Source organism: Trachemys scripta, chromosome 8 (assembly GCF_013100865.1).
Source record: "Trachemys scripta elegans isolate TJP31775 chromosome 8, CAS_Tse_1.0, whole genome shotgun sequence".
Lineage (NCBI taxonomy): Eukaryota > Metazoa > Chordata > Testudines > Emydidae > Trachemys > Trachemys scripta.
The window spans coordinates 74,775,293-74,790,250 of NC_048305.1; the positions used below are offsets into that span (position 1 = coordinate 74,775,293).

General features: G+C 43.2%; 2 protein-coding genes across 6 annotated transcripts in view; one reads left to right on the top strand and one right to left on the bottom strand.

Moving 5' to 3' along the window:
* LOC117881252 (very-long-chain enoyl-CoA reductase-like) overlaps positions 1 to 14,958 on the bottom strand; it is a 66,001-nt gene that overhangs the window by 45,865 nt on the left and 5,178 nt on the right. Inside the window, exon 1 of one of the 5 annotated variants that reach the window (XM_034778249.1) lies at positions 9,819 to 10,072. The exons of the other annotated variants lie outside the window; for them this stretch is intronic. Coding sequence (XP_034634140.1) covers positions 9,819 to 9,845 — 27 coding nt within the window. The 5' untranslated portion in view covers positions 9,846 to 10,072. Of the gene's footprint in view, positions 1 to 9,818; positions 10,073 to 14,958 lie in introns of those variants that run through there. 5 annotated transcript variants of the gene reach the window in all.
* Positions 10,156 to 14,958, top strand: part of GCLM (glutamate-cysteine ligase modifier subunit) — a 33,293-nt gene continuing 28,490 nt past the window's right edge. Inside the window, exon 1 of the mRNA XM_034778253.1 lies at positions 10,156 to 10,338. The gene's annotated coding sequence lies outside the window, so the exon portion shown is untranslated. The remainder of the gene's footprint in view (positions 10,339 to 14,958) is intronic.

Genomic DNA, 14,958 nt, shown 5'->3' on the forward strand with positions numbered 1-14,958 from the left:
GCTCAGGGGTCTTATGAGGCAATATGGACAGGTGCTTGAAGCAGTTTTGACAGCACAGACATTTACTTAGCAAAGTTCATGGGACAAAGGCAACAATGGATATAATACAAGGGAAAAGAGCCCCTCCAAATTTTTTTGCTTCTGGGCTTAGACTTCAGTGCAGAGGGGTTACTTAGGGCTCAACATGCAAAACTCCTACTTAGCAAAAATTCTTTGAAACTTATGTCTGAAAACATATATTTATAATAGTAATAGACAAACAAACATGTTTGTTCTCTTGAAGGAACACGGTGAACTTGAAATTCAGTCAGTTTCAACACTGAGTCTTCCTGCCAAGTGGTGTTTCTTTACAATCACATTTTCCTGTTTTTAAAAATGATTTTCTCTCATAAGGCCTTGGCTACACTTGAGGCAGCGCTGTGAAGAACGAGTGTAGTCACGTCGCCAGCACTGTGAGAACTCTCTCGCAGCACTGCAAGTACTCCACCTCTCCGAGGGGGAATAGCTTGCAGTGCTGCGAGCGAGCGTGCAGCGCTGCAGGCGCTGATTACACTGGTGCTTTACAGCGCTGCATTCGCTGCGCTCGGGGGAGGCGTTTTCACACCCCTGAGCGCAGCAATTTGCAGCGCTGTACAGCGCCAGTGTAGCCAAGGCCTCAGACTCACACAAACAGAGGAACAGCTTGAATAACTGTCTTAAAGGGGAAGCAGTGAAACTGCTTGTATACAAAGTGTTGTCAAATGCACAATGTAAAGAAACTAGAGGGAAACCTTTTTTCCTGTAAATCTTAAGTGTTGCTTGTAACAATAAAAAAAACATTTTCAGTGAGCAGCAGGGCGTTTAGATTGGTTGTGTCCCTTCAAATGTTCCCAGATCATTCAAAAAATCTTATGCATAGCTTCCTTACCTTTGTCATGCACAAAGGAGTGCTCTTAAAACAGAGAATCCTAAACCTAATTTTCTTTGCAGTCCAAGCAACCCTGCCCCAGGCATTTAAACTCAGCATTCTTACACTAGCCATGCAGTCTAGAGATCAGTAGAGCAAGGGAAATCTTTGTAATAGGACCTGCAACATCCCAACAATGCTCTAGGCAGGCAGCACCACACCAGCTCTCATTAAGAGGGTTATCTTCACAGCCAGAAGGGCTAGTAACTTAATTGTTTTCAGTGACCACTTCAGTTCAGCAGAAACTGAAGGGACACCTGGAGTAGACTGTACCAACTCAATCCACCCCTAGTCAAGATGAAGTTTTGCTAACATTGTTCTCAAGAACAGCTCCCTATCCAAACCAGTTAGGGAAATCATGCTAGAACCATGTTATTAGCAACAGTAAGTTCCAGCATGATTTCAAACACAGTGAGGTCAGAGCCCAAATCTGTAAGTGCTGCAATGTCTGCAAACCTCCCAGAAACAGGGATCCTCACACCGGGCCTGATCCTGAGAGGTGTCAAGCACCTATAACTACTACTGAAGTCACCTGGAATAGCAGATGCTCAGGATCAGACCATACACTTCTGGAGCTGAATTGCACATGATCCTCAAACCACATTTATCTGCAAATGAAGGGACTGAGCAACATGCTGGTTATTTAGTATAACCACTGGGGTAACATAAGGAATCATCACCTGGCTAGGTTGGACAAAACACATGAAGAAAATACAAGAGAGGATAACCCACATTTTCAGGGAGATGGGTGGATCGGGGGTGAAGGTTTTCAAGAACACAAATGAGAGCTAGGCACTCAATTCTTATTGGACTTTTAAGGGGAGTTGGACACCCAGCTGCCTTTTGTACCTTTGAAAATTACCTTCCAGCTCTTTTTCAAAAAACCAAACAAACCAACCTCCCCACCATCAGTAAACTTTAAATGCGCTTCTCCGTTGCCCATGAAAACAGCTAAAAAACTCTGTCCATCCTCAAGAAGAGATGGGGAAAACTGTCGTAGCACTTAAATAATTTGGCATCGCTGGAGAGAGACACCATATCTCTGTTTATCCAGTCATTTTCAGTTTGAAAAATCTTTCACCTAAGACATTCCCTAAATGCAATGAATTAATCGAGAACTAATTATGACTAAATCTGCCTAACTGATGATTTACAAACACATCTGGCTCAGAAAACCAAAGGCCCAATCATGCAAACCCTTACTCACATAAGTAGTCCTTATGCAAGTAATTCTGTTGGTATCAATGGGATTATTATTTCATGTAAGGATGAATAAAGGTTTGCAGGATAAGGCCCCAGATAATTCTACTCCAAACACTGGTATATTAAGTGTAATTTGTTTACTGATTATATAATATAAGAATCTTAAAGGGACATGTTAACTGAATGCACTTCTGTCTGAACATTTTTCTACTATATTGACAAGAAATACCTAAGATTACTATATTTGAAAGAGAGTAGAGAAAAAGCCCGATGCCAACTCTGTCCACATATCTATTCAAGTGACATCATCATAGGACCTAATCACATCAGCCATACCATCAGGGGCTCGTTCACCTGCACATCTACCAATGTGATATATGCCATCATGTGCCAGGAATGCCCCTCTGCCATGTACATTGGCCAAACCGGACAGTCTCTACGCAGAAGAATTAATGGACACAAATCTGACATCAGGAATCATAATACTCAAAAACCAGTGGGAGAACACTTTAACCTGTCTGGTCATTCAGTGACAGACCTGCGGGTGGCTATCTTACAACAGAAAAACTGCAAAAACAGACTCCAAGGAGAGACTGCTGAGCTGGAATTGATATGCAAACTAGATACAATCAACTCAGGATTGAATAAAGACTGGGAATGGCTGAGCCATTACAAACATTGAATTTCTCTCTCTTTGTAAGTATTCTCACACTTCTTATCAAACTGTCTGTACTGGGCTCTCGATTATCACTTCAAAAGTTTTTTTCTCTTACTTAATTGGCCTCTCAGAGTTGGTAAGACAACTCCCACCTCTGCTCTCTGTATGTGTGTATATATATCTGCTCAATATATATTCCACTCTATATGCATCCGAAGAAGTGGGCTGTAGTCCATGAAAGCTTATGCTCTAATAAATGTGTTAGTCTCTAAGGTGCCACAAGTACTCCTGTTCTTTTTGAGAAAAATCAGTAAATGAGGGGTTTGGAAGAGGGCTCCAGGGTTGGGGTTGGGGTGAAGGCCCGGCTAGGGGTGTGGGCTCTGGGGTGGGGCCAGGGATGACGGGTTTGGGGTGCAGGAGAGGGCTCAGGGCTGGGGTAGGGGGGGTGCAGGCTCCAGGAAGGAGTTTGGGTGTGGAAGGGGACTTGAGGCTGGGGGTTGGGAGGGAGTTTGGGGTGCAGGAGGGAGTGCAAGCTCTGGGAGGGAGTTTGGGTGCAAGGGGGGGCTCAGGGCTGGGGTAGGGGGTTAGGGCATGGGAGGGGGTTCAGGGTGCAGGGTCTGGGTGGCGTTTACCTCAGGCGGCTCCCAAAAGCGGACAGAGAGGCTCTGCGTACTGCCCTCGTGCCGGCTGCAGCTCCTATTGGTCGCAGTTCCTGGCCAATGGGAGCTGTGGAGCCAGCGCTGGGGGTGGGAGCAGTGCGTAGAGCCTCCCTGGCCGTCCATGCGCCTAAGGGCTGCAGGGCCCTGGAGGCCGCTTCCAGGAGCCGCGAAGAGCCAGGACAGGCAGGGGCCTGCTTTAGCCTGGGGACCACACTGTGCCACCAACCAGACTCTGCTGACCGGAGCCACCAGGGTCCCTTTTTGACCAGGCGTTCCAGTCGAGAACCGGACGCCTGGCAACCCTACCTCTTTCCCTCTCTGGATGTTTTGTTTTGGGTCTCGCATGCAACTAGGCAGCCAAGTATCTAGCTTGGGTGCGCTTATCTTCCCCCAGTTCATGGACCACAAGCAAAGCTAGGTGCCTCCATGCAGCCCAGACTCAGGTGCTTATTTCCAATAGAAGACCAGGACTTACACACACCTCTGTTGTTGGCCTCTTCTATAAGCTATAAAGAGTTCCGTGGCACCTTATAGGCTAACAGACGTATTGGAGCATAAGCATGCGTCTGACGAAGTGGGTATTCACCCACGAAAGCTTATGCTGCAATACATTTGTTAGTCTATAAGGTGCCACAGGACACTGTCACTTTTTACAGATCCAGACTAACACGGCTACCCCTCTGATACTTGATTCCATAAGCTAGTTTAGGCAGCTCCCCACCTAGCATGCAAGCTTTGTGGATCTCAATCTAAGGTGCCTATCTCTCCCCATTCATTGTATAGGGAGCCTTTGGCACCTAACTCAGGCATTGTGGATCGCAGTGTTGTTTCTGTGATTTTCTAGGCAGTGTTGTAATGCCTAAGTCCCTTTGTGGATCCCACCCGTAGGCCTCAATCTTGCAATGGAGCTCATTGCAGAATTGGGACCCTGCATCAAGTAACATGGTGGGCTGTGCTTTGCAATGTCGTGCGAAGTCTATTTCTCAAAGTGGCACTCTCTTTACAAGAATCTCTTCATTAGGTATTGTTTTAAAAACATTTCCCGATCTCTACCTAGAGCAACTGAAGGATGTAATTTGTTCTAAAACCCACACAGCTCAGCAAAGCTGTCACTTCTTAAATGGCCATGTCTTTAGCAAATATAACCCATAATGACTATGTAAGAATTTCTAAAGAACTCAGCAAATCTGAACACACTAACGTCAGAGGCTAGGGAAAAAATATAAATTATTCAGAACGTAAATGTTCACTTTGTTCATTTACAGTAAAAAATATAGATACATCATGCCAGAGAAGTGCATTTCTGAGCTTATGTGCCTATACTTTCCATAGCATAATAAATGTTTGCCATTTGATGAAAGAACATGCAGTGCTTTTCATATTCATTTGACTGTTTTTGATTTTCTGTACAGAGAGATGTTCTTGTGAAATGCTTCTTCAATGTGTGGTACAGTTAGATTTGTGTTGTGAGTATAATCCTGACTAAAGTTCAACATGATCAATAAGCGCTGGAATTGCCTACTTTTGATCCACTACTGTTTTACAAAATACTCCATAAGTTGTTTGAAACTGAGAGGAGCCCTAAGTCTCTCATGAACTGAACAGTTTCCCCTCTCTGTAGTAGTCACTAGTAGGATAAGTATTAAACTTCTCTTCTTGGTTACATTCCTGTATTTGGTAATCTCATGAGTCTCAGAATAGCTATGGAGTTACATTAATTTATTCAGGCTAGAATGGACCCTCCCTCTGGCCTGCTTCATACCTACACCAGTGCTGAGCCCAGCCAGAGAATGAATGGAAAGGCAGTGTGTCTCCCCTGTCCTGGCACTGCTAGGAGACAATCTACTGCAGCTCAGGTTAGAGTAGCTCCGAAGGCTGCTCGAATTTCCACCCCAACTGCAATGTCCCATGTGAACTATTTCAGTAGCTGGTGCTAGCCAAGACAAAGGGACATCTTGGCCACATCCTCCCTTCTCCCAGCAAGTCTTGAGCACTGGAGGTGATATGCAGCTAGCTATGATGGCTCTGTGTGTGCGCCAGGGAGGACCCCACACACTAGGAGTATTTCCTGGGGTGTGGGGTGGCGTTACAGCTACATTGCAGGAATTAATCCCCCCTTATATTAATTGTAGAAATATTATTTATATTCCTAGTGAATAGGGACCTCACTTTCAATTCTGTGCTTGGGGTTAACAGGGCAAAGGGGCTATGCCCATGGGACCCTTAACTCATATGGGCCATGTATAGTCCCCTTGTAGCTATACCAAAAAAAAGTGAAACTGACTGTGTCCCAAATCAGTCAAATGCATGAAATAAGCTGGAAAAAAAAATTCTTTCAGTAACAACAATCCTAAATTTAGCCAATAACAATAGTAGGTACAAATATTCAGAGTGTGATTTTAATGTTCGTAAAGTGCTTAGTGATTCTCAAGTGGAAGATGCTTCAGAATTGCAAAGTATAACAAGGGTTTCAGAGTGTATAATAAACAATACTGGCCTACAACTTAGATACTTATCTTCTCTTTACTTAACTCAATTTTGAATTTATGCAAAGAAGTATTATTTTAAATACTAAAATATTTTGATTTTATCCATGTATGTGTAATCAAATTGGTGGGGTGAGCTGTATAGGCAGTTATTCACTCCAGCCTTTCTCACTGCTACCAATAGCGCTCAGATTGGGCCAATATGTGGTGGTGTGGTATGCTTGCCCCTCTTTAAAGCTGCTATCTAGTTCTCCAGAATCTCAGCTTTAATTTGTTTAAAAAGGATCTAGCTGTTATGGTTGTGAAGAAAATCTCAAAAAGGTGAACTGAAACCAGACATCTACTTGAGTCTGCAGAGAGACCTGATAGCTCTGAGCTATTGAATTCTGCCCCGTTCAGCTCATTTAGGCCTTAGCTCAGATGCCTAGTGATGATTTAAATGCCAACATTGTTATCTATTTCATTCCTCATGTAAGAAAAGAGAGGGAAGATCATGGATCTACACAATTTACTGTGTCATTTTGGTGCCACATGTGTGTGGCAATTGGGAGAGTCTCACTACTTCTATTTTTTCACCACTGAAGAAGGAATCAAGCCCAAGGAGCCTAGCAGAGCCAGTGGGCACATTCAAGCAGCGCTTGAAGTAGCCAGTGGAGCTCACAGAACAATCATGATCTTATACATCCACATAAGCTACAGTAGCATCTCATTTTGGCAACTCACATGGGGCAGAGCTTATTTTGTAGGCAGAGTTTAGAAGAGTGCCACTGCGTGACACTCCCTGCCTCACTGTGGACCCTGGTTGAAACTGGGAATTGTTGCATATAAAGCCTCTTGACAAAAGATAGGTGAGAAGGGAACATAAACGATCAACAAAAATGACCCTAATGGTTGTTTGCTGGATCTCTACCAGTTTAAGAAACAAAAAAATTGTTGAGTTTCCTGGCAGTAGTATTGGCCAATAGAAAAAATGGCTGCTTGACCTACAGAGTCAGCTTATAGGTGAATGAGAAAGCTTCTTAAACCAAAAACAGACTATTTATGATCCCCAAACATGGTGAGAACATATTTGCCAGGCCCTGTGCCCACCGAAGTTATTGGCAAAAGTCCCACTGATATCAGTGGATTCAGGATGGCGCTCTTAAAGTACTTAGATTTTTTTCTTTTTTTTCCTGACCTAATTAGACTTGAGTTCAGGATTCCTTACTTCCTCTGAAAAGATTGCTGACATCAGTAACATTTAGCAGCAAAACTGATAGTGGGCCAGATAGTGTTTTAGGTACAGCCTAATGCAGAACTGCACCAACCCAGCAAGAGCTCTGGGGAGCATTTTGCCTGAGAGAGATACATTGGCCAGGTCCTCAGCCTCCAATATGTCCTTTTGCACTGCTCCATGTCACACAGGTAAGGTGAGGATTCCTCTTGGGGAATCCTCAGCTCGCACAAAGCCAGCTATACCAGACCTACACTGTCCTCTGTGGTAAGATGAAATAATATACAGGGCCTGTGGCAGAAGCACTTTGCACTCTGATGAGCCTCAACAGGATAACAGACCCTGTGGGGCTATTGTCAGTAAGTTAGAGCAGCCTAACGTATGCTGCTGCCCTCAGACGTCACCCAAGGAATACAAAGCCATCTTTGTTGTGCCATCACCCACACCTTGAATCTGGCATGAAGTGCATCTCAGACAGATTTGATGATCTGATCTAATGACTCTCAAATCTCCTAGGGAATGCAGCCACTGCACCACCCCTTAAGAAGATGGAGTCTACAACCCCTTCATGGCCAGCCAGCTCAGCTCTACTCTACTTGCAAGTGTGAAGCATAGAGCGGATTGTTTCTCAGGGAGAACTAGCGGAGTTTGTAGTTGTGTCTGGCCCCTTTAGTCTGGGCTACTGAGGAATAATTGACACTGTGCTAAAAATGCAAGAAGCTGCCAGGTGCTTATCTATGCTAGGGCTAATGAAGCTAACATGGATGCAGCAGAAACATTGGTAATATCAATGGGAATTTCTTCTTAAAATTCCTTAGGGTAAGATAGATAGGGCCATAGGAGGAAGGCTCTGTGCATCTTCTCTAATTTATTCACCCATGCAAGGGCCAGAGATAATCTAGCTCATCCTGTTTAGGTGCTAGAGATACCTAAAGTGTTTTCTAAGTTTTGGTAAAAGACAGAATCATGGACCTTAGGACTTGATGAGTAAATAGAGGAGGAGCTGCTTTTTAGACATTTGGTTTAAAGCCCTGTTAATTTTTAAATGTGCAGATATTTTATTGATAATTTTACATTTTACAGGGGTTTGTTTTAATTAAAGAGGCTTTTGCATTTACTTTTAGGTTAATATGGGAGAGTCTCATGGTGGAGAATCTGAAATGAGAGATTACAAAAATGAAAGAGTTATCTAGAAGGATAGCTGCTAATTAGTATTATTTTGAAATTCCAACCCCCCTGCTTTGACATGAACCAGTCTTCAGAACTTTCTCTTAGCTGATATGGACACACTCCCTCCATTAGAGCTTAATGTAGCTGATTAAATGTAGATTTGAGTTATGCCAAAAGGTAAGATAGATAGGCCTTTTTGTGATGCTGTGTTTAGTATACACACAGAAAAAGCTGAATGTATTAAAATCTTTCTTGATTACTTTTTTATTCGATACATATTAATGCAAGAATCAAGTACATCATTAAAATCTATAGCCAATGACATTTACAAATGGCCAAGAATATTTCAAACAACTTTTCCCACCTGTTCCTTAGAACCATTATTATAGTTTATGCAATTCCGCAAAGCATAGCAGACACTGTATGCAAATGACTGTAATGTGCAAATGCCTTTATAAATAAAGAAGTCATCTCCTTTGATGAAAGAAACTCACAACAGGTGTTAGGGGTTCAGTGCTTTTGTACTGAAATACCTCAGGAATTAATTCATCATACCGTGCATATGCTTTTAAGCTTTCATGCTATGTTTTAAAAAGGCTCCTACTATGTACAGCATTGCAACATGCAGCATTTAACAAGGGTCTTCCAAGAAGCTAGAGATGAACATTGCCAGTGACATTTATCTCCCTCTGTTTTTTCATACAGCAAGGATATATATACCCAGGGCACAGTGAACATAACAGGGGGATTAGGAAGGGCTGTAAAAAGAGATGAGTGCCATTGATCCCAGTCCTCCCCAAATCACAAGTAACCCTGTGAAACTATCCACAACAGGCTACAGAGATCCTCCTCCTCTCCAGTGCCTGGCCATCTGACCCTGAACACTTCACCTGGCCACTCAAAAATGCCAAGTTGGAGTGATCAGCCCCAGAAGAGAGGGACACTAGAAAAACAGCTGCCTTGGAAGAGATACGTGGATGAGACAAACAACAATTCTCGGGGGTCTAGTGTCATTTTGGATTCAGGCTCTGAACTATGGGTCGCTGTGGCCTAGCTTCTCCCCACTCACCCAGGGAAAGCCACAGATGGTTTGGCCTTGTGCTTACATTTTATGAAAGTCAAGTACATCAAAGCCCCCTGCTTCAAAAACCTGCAACTTAAAACTGCTTTTGAAAATCCCAGTAAGCTGAGTTGCTGGTAGCCTTTAGCTTCCCTGCAGATGAGATGGGGACACTGCTGCCCCCGGGAGGAGCCTACTCGGCAGCCCACCCTGCTCACTGCTAGGAATGCAGCAGAAACCCCTCGGTCACTTTTAGCCTCCAGCCTCCCTCCTGTGCAGCTCCAGGGATCGGGCTGCTCCCAGCAGCGCAGGGCTCCGCGCGTCCTTCACTGCCCGTTCTTTAGAACCCCACCCAAGTTTGCTACGATGCCAGCCGTGCGCCCGCTCCGCTGCCCTGAATGATCCTCGGTGCCAGGCACCCACCTCAAAGAAAGTGACTCTGCTGCCCATCCTAGGTGCTGATTGCGATCGTTGTGCCCGGCTCTGGCTGCTGGGGCAGGGAGCGGAGCCGCCGCCGCCTCCTCTTCCTAGAGCAGCTGCACTTTAACTCGGGTCCCCGGCGCGCCGGCCAATCAGGAGATGTCCACTGCCCTCCCCTTCCTTCCCTTGGGTTCAGAAATCCTACCGCGAGGGCTGCATGCGGTTCAGGGCAGCGCTGCCATCCCCTGTCCCGTGCATCACTCCCTCCCCCATCCCCACGTGCTGTCTGCAGCCAGGCTGCGCCGAGCTCAGCGTCCCCACAGCAAGGGAAGGAAGGAAGATCCGGCCACACGCAAGCCAGGATGCAGCTTCTGCTGCCTTAGGAGCACGTCCAGGACTGCTGTTTGCTATCTGCAGGCTGAACAGCATCGCATGCCTACTGCAAACACAGAGCATGTAACGGTAGAAATGAAAGGCTGGAAGAGATCTGGAGAAGTCATCAAACTCAGCCCCCTCTGCTGAGGTAGGACTAAGTATACCTAGACCGTCCTTGAGAGGTGTAAAACTTCCAATGATGGGGATTCCACAACCTCCCTTGGAAGCCTATTCCAGATCTTAAATGGTCTTATAGATAGAATTTTTTTGCTAAGAGCTAATCTAGCTCTCCAGTGAATACTGAATACTGGACCCACAGCTGATCCCTGTGGGACCTCATGAGATACATCCCCCCAGTTTGACAGTGAACCATTGATAATTACTCTTTATGGTCTTTCAAGCAGTTGTGTATCCACATTATAATAATTTCATCTAGCCCACATTTCCCTAGTTTGCTTATGAGACTGTCCCATGAGGGTGTATTAGAAGCCTTACTATATCACATCTAATACTTCCCCCCATCACTAGGCCAGTAACCTTATAAAAAAAGGAAATTATGTTGGTTTGGCATGATTTGTTCATGACAAATCCATGCTGGCTATTCTTTGTAAACCTATTGTCCTCTAATTGCTTATAAATTGATTATTTAAATTTGATCTAGTATCTTTCCAGGCATCAAAGTTAAGCTGATTGGTCTATAATTTTCCAGGTCCTCTTTGTTCCCTTTTTTAAAGATTGGTACTGTGTTTCCCCTTCTCTAGTCCTCTGGGACCTCATCTATCCTCCACAAGTTCTTAAAGCTAATTGCTAATAATGGTTCCAAGATTGCTTCAGCTAGTTTCTTAAATACTCTAAAATGAATTTCATCTTGGCCCTGCCAACTTGACTACAGTATATCTAAATTATCTAAATGTTCTTTAACATATTCTTTCCCTATTTTGGTTTGAATAGCTTCCCCTTGGTTATCAGTATTAGGTGTGTTGAGTATCTAATCACTATTAACTGGGACAGCAAGAAGGCTGAGGTGTTGCCTATTTTGCTTCAGTCTTTACTAAAAAGTTATTAGTTCTACTTGCCTGCTAAGAAGAGAACCTACCCTTTCCTTTGTCCTTTTCTTACTATTTATGCATTTAAAGAACCTCTTATTTCCCTTGCTAGGTGTAACTCATTTTGTGCCTTAGTCTTTCTGATTTTGTCCTTACATGCTTGTGTTATTCTTTTGTACTCCTCCTTAGCCATTTGTCCACATTCCCACTTTTTGTAGGATTCCGTTTTCATTTTCAGGTCATTAAAGAGCTTCTGATGGAGCCATATTGGCCTTTTACTATTCTCCCTCTTTCCTTTGCATCGCAATAGTTGGCAGTTGTGCCTTTAATATTGTCTCCTTGAGAAATTGCCAGGTCTCCTGAACTCCTTTATCCTTTAGCATGCAAAGCTCATGGCTGGAACTGTTTATAGCAGACACCAGCAGTCTGGCAGTGCTTTGACTTTGTTTCAATCCCATCTCTCCAAAATCTCCCTGGGTTCCTCTCTTCTTTTCTCTTCCTGATAAAATTAAGGGGCACATGATTAGTAAAGCCTGGTTTCTTAGCATGAATCTGTATTTGTTTTATTTGTACATTGCCCAGAAGCATGCTAGGCATTTTCCACAAGTAATGGGTTTGTCAGGAGAGAAGGAGCAGCACTTTTATTACTCACAACAGCACTCAGAACAGTCTGAATATGCTCAGGCTTCTGCAAACATTTAGATTGGCATGATCAGGGCTGTAACAGCCAAAAGCAAAGCCTGGTCTCTCCCATATTTGTACCATGAGATTTTTCTTACACTACTTTCCATTATGTGCTGAGGAGGTAGCAACCCCATGTTGAAAAGCCCTGTGGCAGGTAGAAGGAAAAGAGCAGTGCTCTACTTCCTGCATCTAGAGATGGCAGAGGCCCTGCTGCTCCCCCTTCACAGGTTGGGATTCTGCAGCTTCAGCAGGGAGAATACAAAGCCAGATTATGGTTGTCCTCCACAGCACGTTCCCCTGCCTAGCCAAAGGATTTTTTCATGCATATCAGCTCTGAAGCCACGGCTGCTGGGACAGCAGTAATCACCACAGACTGCCTGCCCTCCCTGCCTTCTCTCTCTCTCTCAAAGAAGAGGAGGTATAGATTTTGTGGAAATCATCAGAAACAGTTTGGTAGAAAAAGCTGTTTTTTTCTTATCTCCAGTACTTATTACATGATAGAATGTTTTTTTAGACCTGAAAAATTAATATCAACTGCAATATTCTGAACTATTTCTGTGAGGCTTGGTACTTCACAGTGGGTACTGAAACATATACTGAGAGGAGAATGGATTTCACAAAACCAAATCCTCAGCCAGATCATTGCTATCAATCTCAGGAAGGCCTATGGAAACACTGCTTTGTTATCTGCTGACAATTATATAATAGACAATTTAGACTTTAGTGGAATAATTAAAGACTACTCAAAGGAAAAAGAAAATCTTGATTTCTAGCTGACAGTCAGTTAATGAAATCACAAAGCTGGCTCTGAGGTGTAATGAGATTTTAATAATAAATGCAATTTTTGTAAATTTTGAATGCATTACAAGAATATTACTTTTTCATTATTGAATATTTCCCTCTAGAGTAGACAGGTGGGCTATATTCTGCATTGATTTACAACCCTATGGAACCCCAGAATTTAGCATGGTATGTGTAGAATTCAAAGCATGGAAACTTTATTTAAAAAAATATCAAAGGATAGCTCTTCTGAGAAAGAGAGGTTCCTACCAGAAAGGCAAAGGATTAAAAGGACTTATGGGACAAAATTCACTGCCCGTGCAAATAGATGCAACTCCATTGAAGTCTATGGAATTGCATCCACTTGAGCCAGCGGTGAATTTGGTCCCTTGTCTTGGCCAGGCGAAATGTTCTATATTTATATTGGGACAAAAGAAAAAATCATTTTATTATTGCACTTCAAAATTAGTTAACATTTCCCCTGGTAAGTGCTACTTCTGGACGTCCTGTGTATGTGTGCATATAGACGAATATAACTCAAACTTGTAAAAGTAATCAAAACAAAAATATTAGAGAATATAAAAATGTTTTAAACTGTTCTTCTAGATTAGAAACAGTCCATGCCCAATGTTGTGGAATGTGGAGAGATTATGCAAATTAATTCAATTCCATTTTAACACAATACACAGGTCAGAGAAGGAAATTCCTACTAAACATACACAATTAAAATTCCATTGGCGATAGCAAAACTACAATTTATAGCTCTAGGTTTCCTTCAATTACACTGCTCTGCAGCCAAAATGCTTCTGAAATAAATATAGTCAAACTTTACTAATTCTGGGTCACTGAGAAGAAAAATGATGCTTAAAATTGTTGATTGGCTCTAGTTTTCAAGATATGCTATTGGGTCAATATATACGACCATTGACTTGGGAATGGCGGAGGATAAGTGAGTTATAAAGGGAAGGGATCTCAATTTAAACCTGAAATGACTAAAATACATCTTTGACTGGATCTATGAATAAATCTATGACTGGGTTTGGACAATACTTGCTTTTTAGGCAAAACAATGAATGATGCAATCTGAAGCTGGTATTGCGTCATACATGATATGAATTGCATCATGTTATTCCTAGAAGTCATGGATGATGCAATCATAACAAAGCTTACATCACTCTGCTGAACAAATTGCCCTATATCAGCTCTAGAAATCATACAGTGTCATGCTCTCTTATTTGTCAGTGTTTGATTTTGCAAAGGGACACATTTCTGTTTAGCCAAAGTGAGCAGAGATGCCTCGTACTTGTGTGAACAGTGCAGATAACTTCTGCTATGTTTGTGGTGAAGTGACTTTTGCATCACAAAAGCTCAGTATAACCACTATGGTTAAGAAAGCCTATCACCTTTATTTTGGCTGCAAAATTGGAGATCAGGACAAGAGGTGGGCCCCCACACATATGCTGCAACACTTGTGCAACAAATCTTCGCCAGTGGATGAACAGGAAAAGGAAATCTATGCCTTTTGCAGTGGCATTGATTTGGAGAGAGCCAACAGATCATACCCAGCAATTGTTACTTCTGCATGGTGCCTTCAGTTGGGAAAGGTGTGTCAAAGAAGAAAAAGTGGACTGTGCATTATCCAAACATTCCATCAGCTATACGCCCAGTACCCCACGGAGAAGGACTGCCGGTTCCTGATGCATCAGAATCATTCTCACTTGAGTCAGATGAGGAAGAGGATGAAACTTCTGGTCCTGAACCATCAATGTCACAGGACCCACATTTTCTCCCATCCTCCTCCTCTGAACCACACCTCATAACACAAGGTGAACTGAATGACCTTGTCAGGGATTTGGAATTACCCAAGAGTAAGGCAGAGCTGTTGGGCTCCAGACTACAGCAGTGGAATCTCCTGGCAGGTGATGTTAGGGTTTCCATGTTCCGTGACCGTCAAAAGGATCTTGTCCCATTCTTCTTCATGGAAGGTGATCTTGTAGCCTGCAACAACATCGATGGTGTGATGGCAGCCCTCAACATCGTTCACGATCCAGATGAGTGGAGACTGTTCATTGATTCATCGAAGATGAGTCTTAAAGCTGTTTTACTGCATAATGGCAATGTTTTGCCATCAATTCCAGTTGGTCATGCAGTCCATATGAAGGAAACCTATGACAACATGAAACAACTTTTGAGGTGCATAAACTATGACCAACATCAGTGGCAGCTTTGTGGCGATTTGAAGGTTGTTGCTCTCTTGC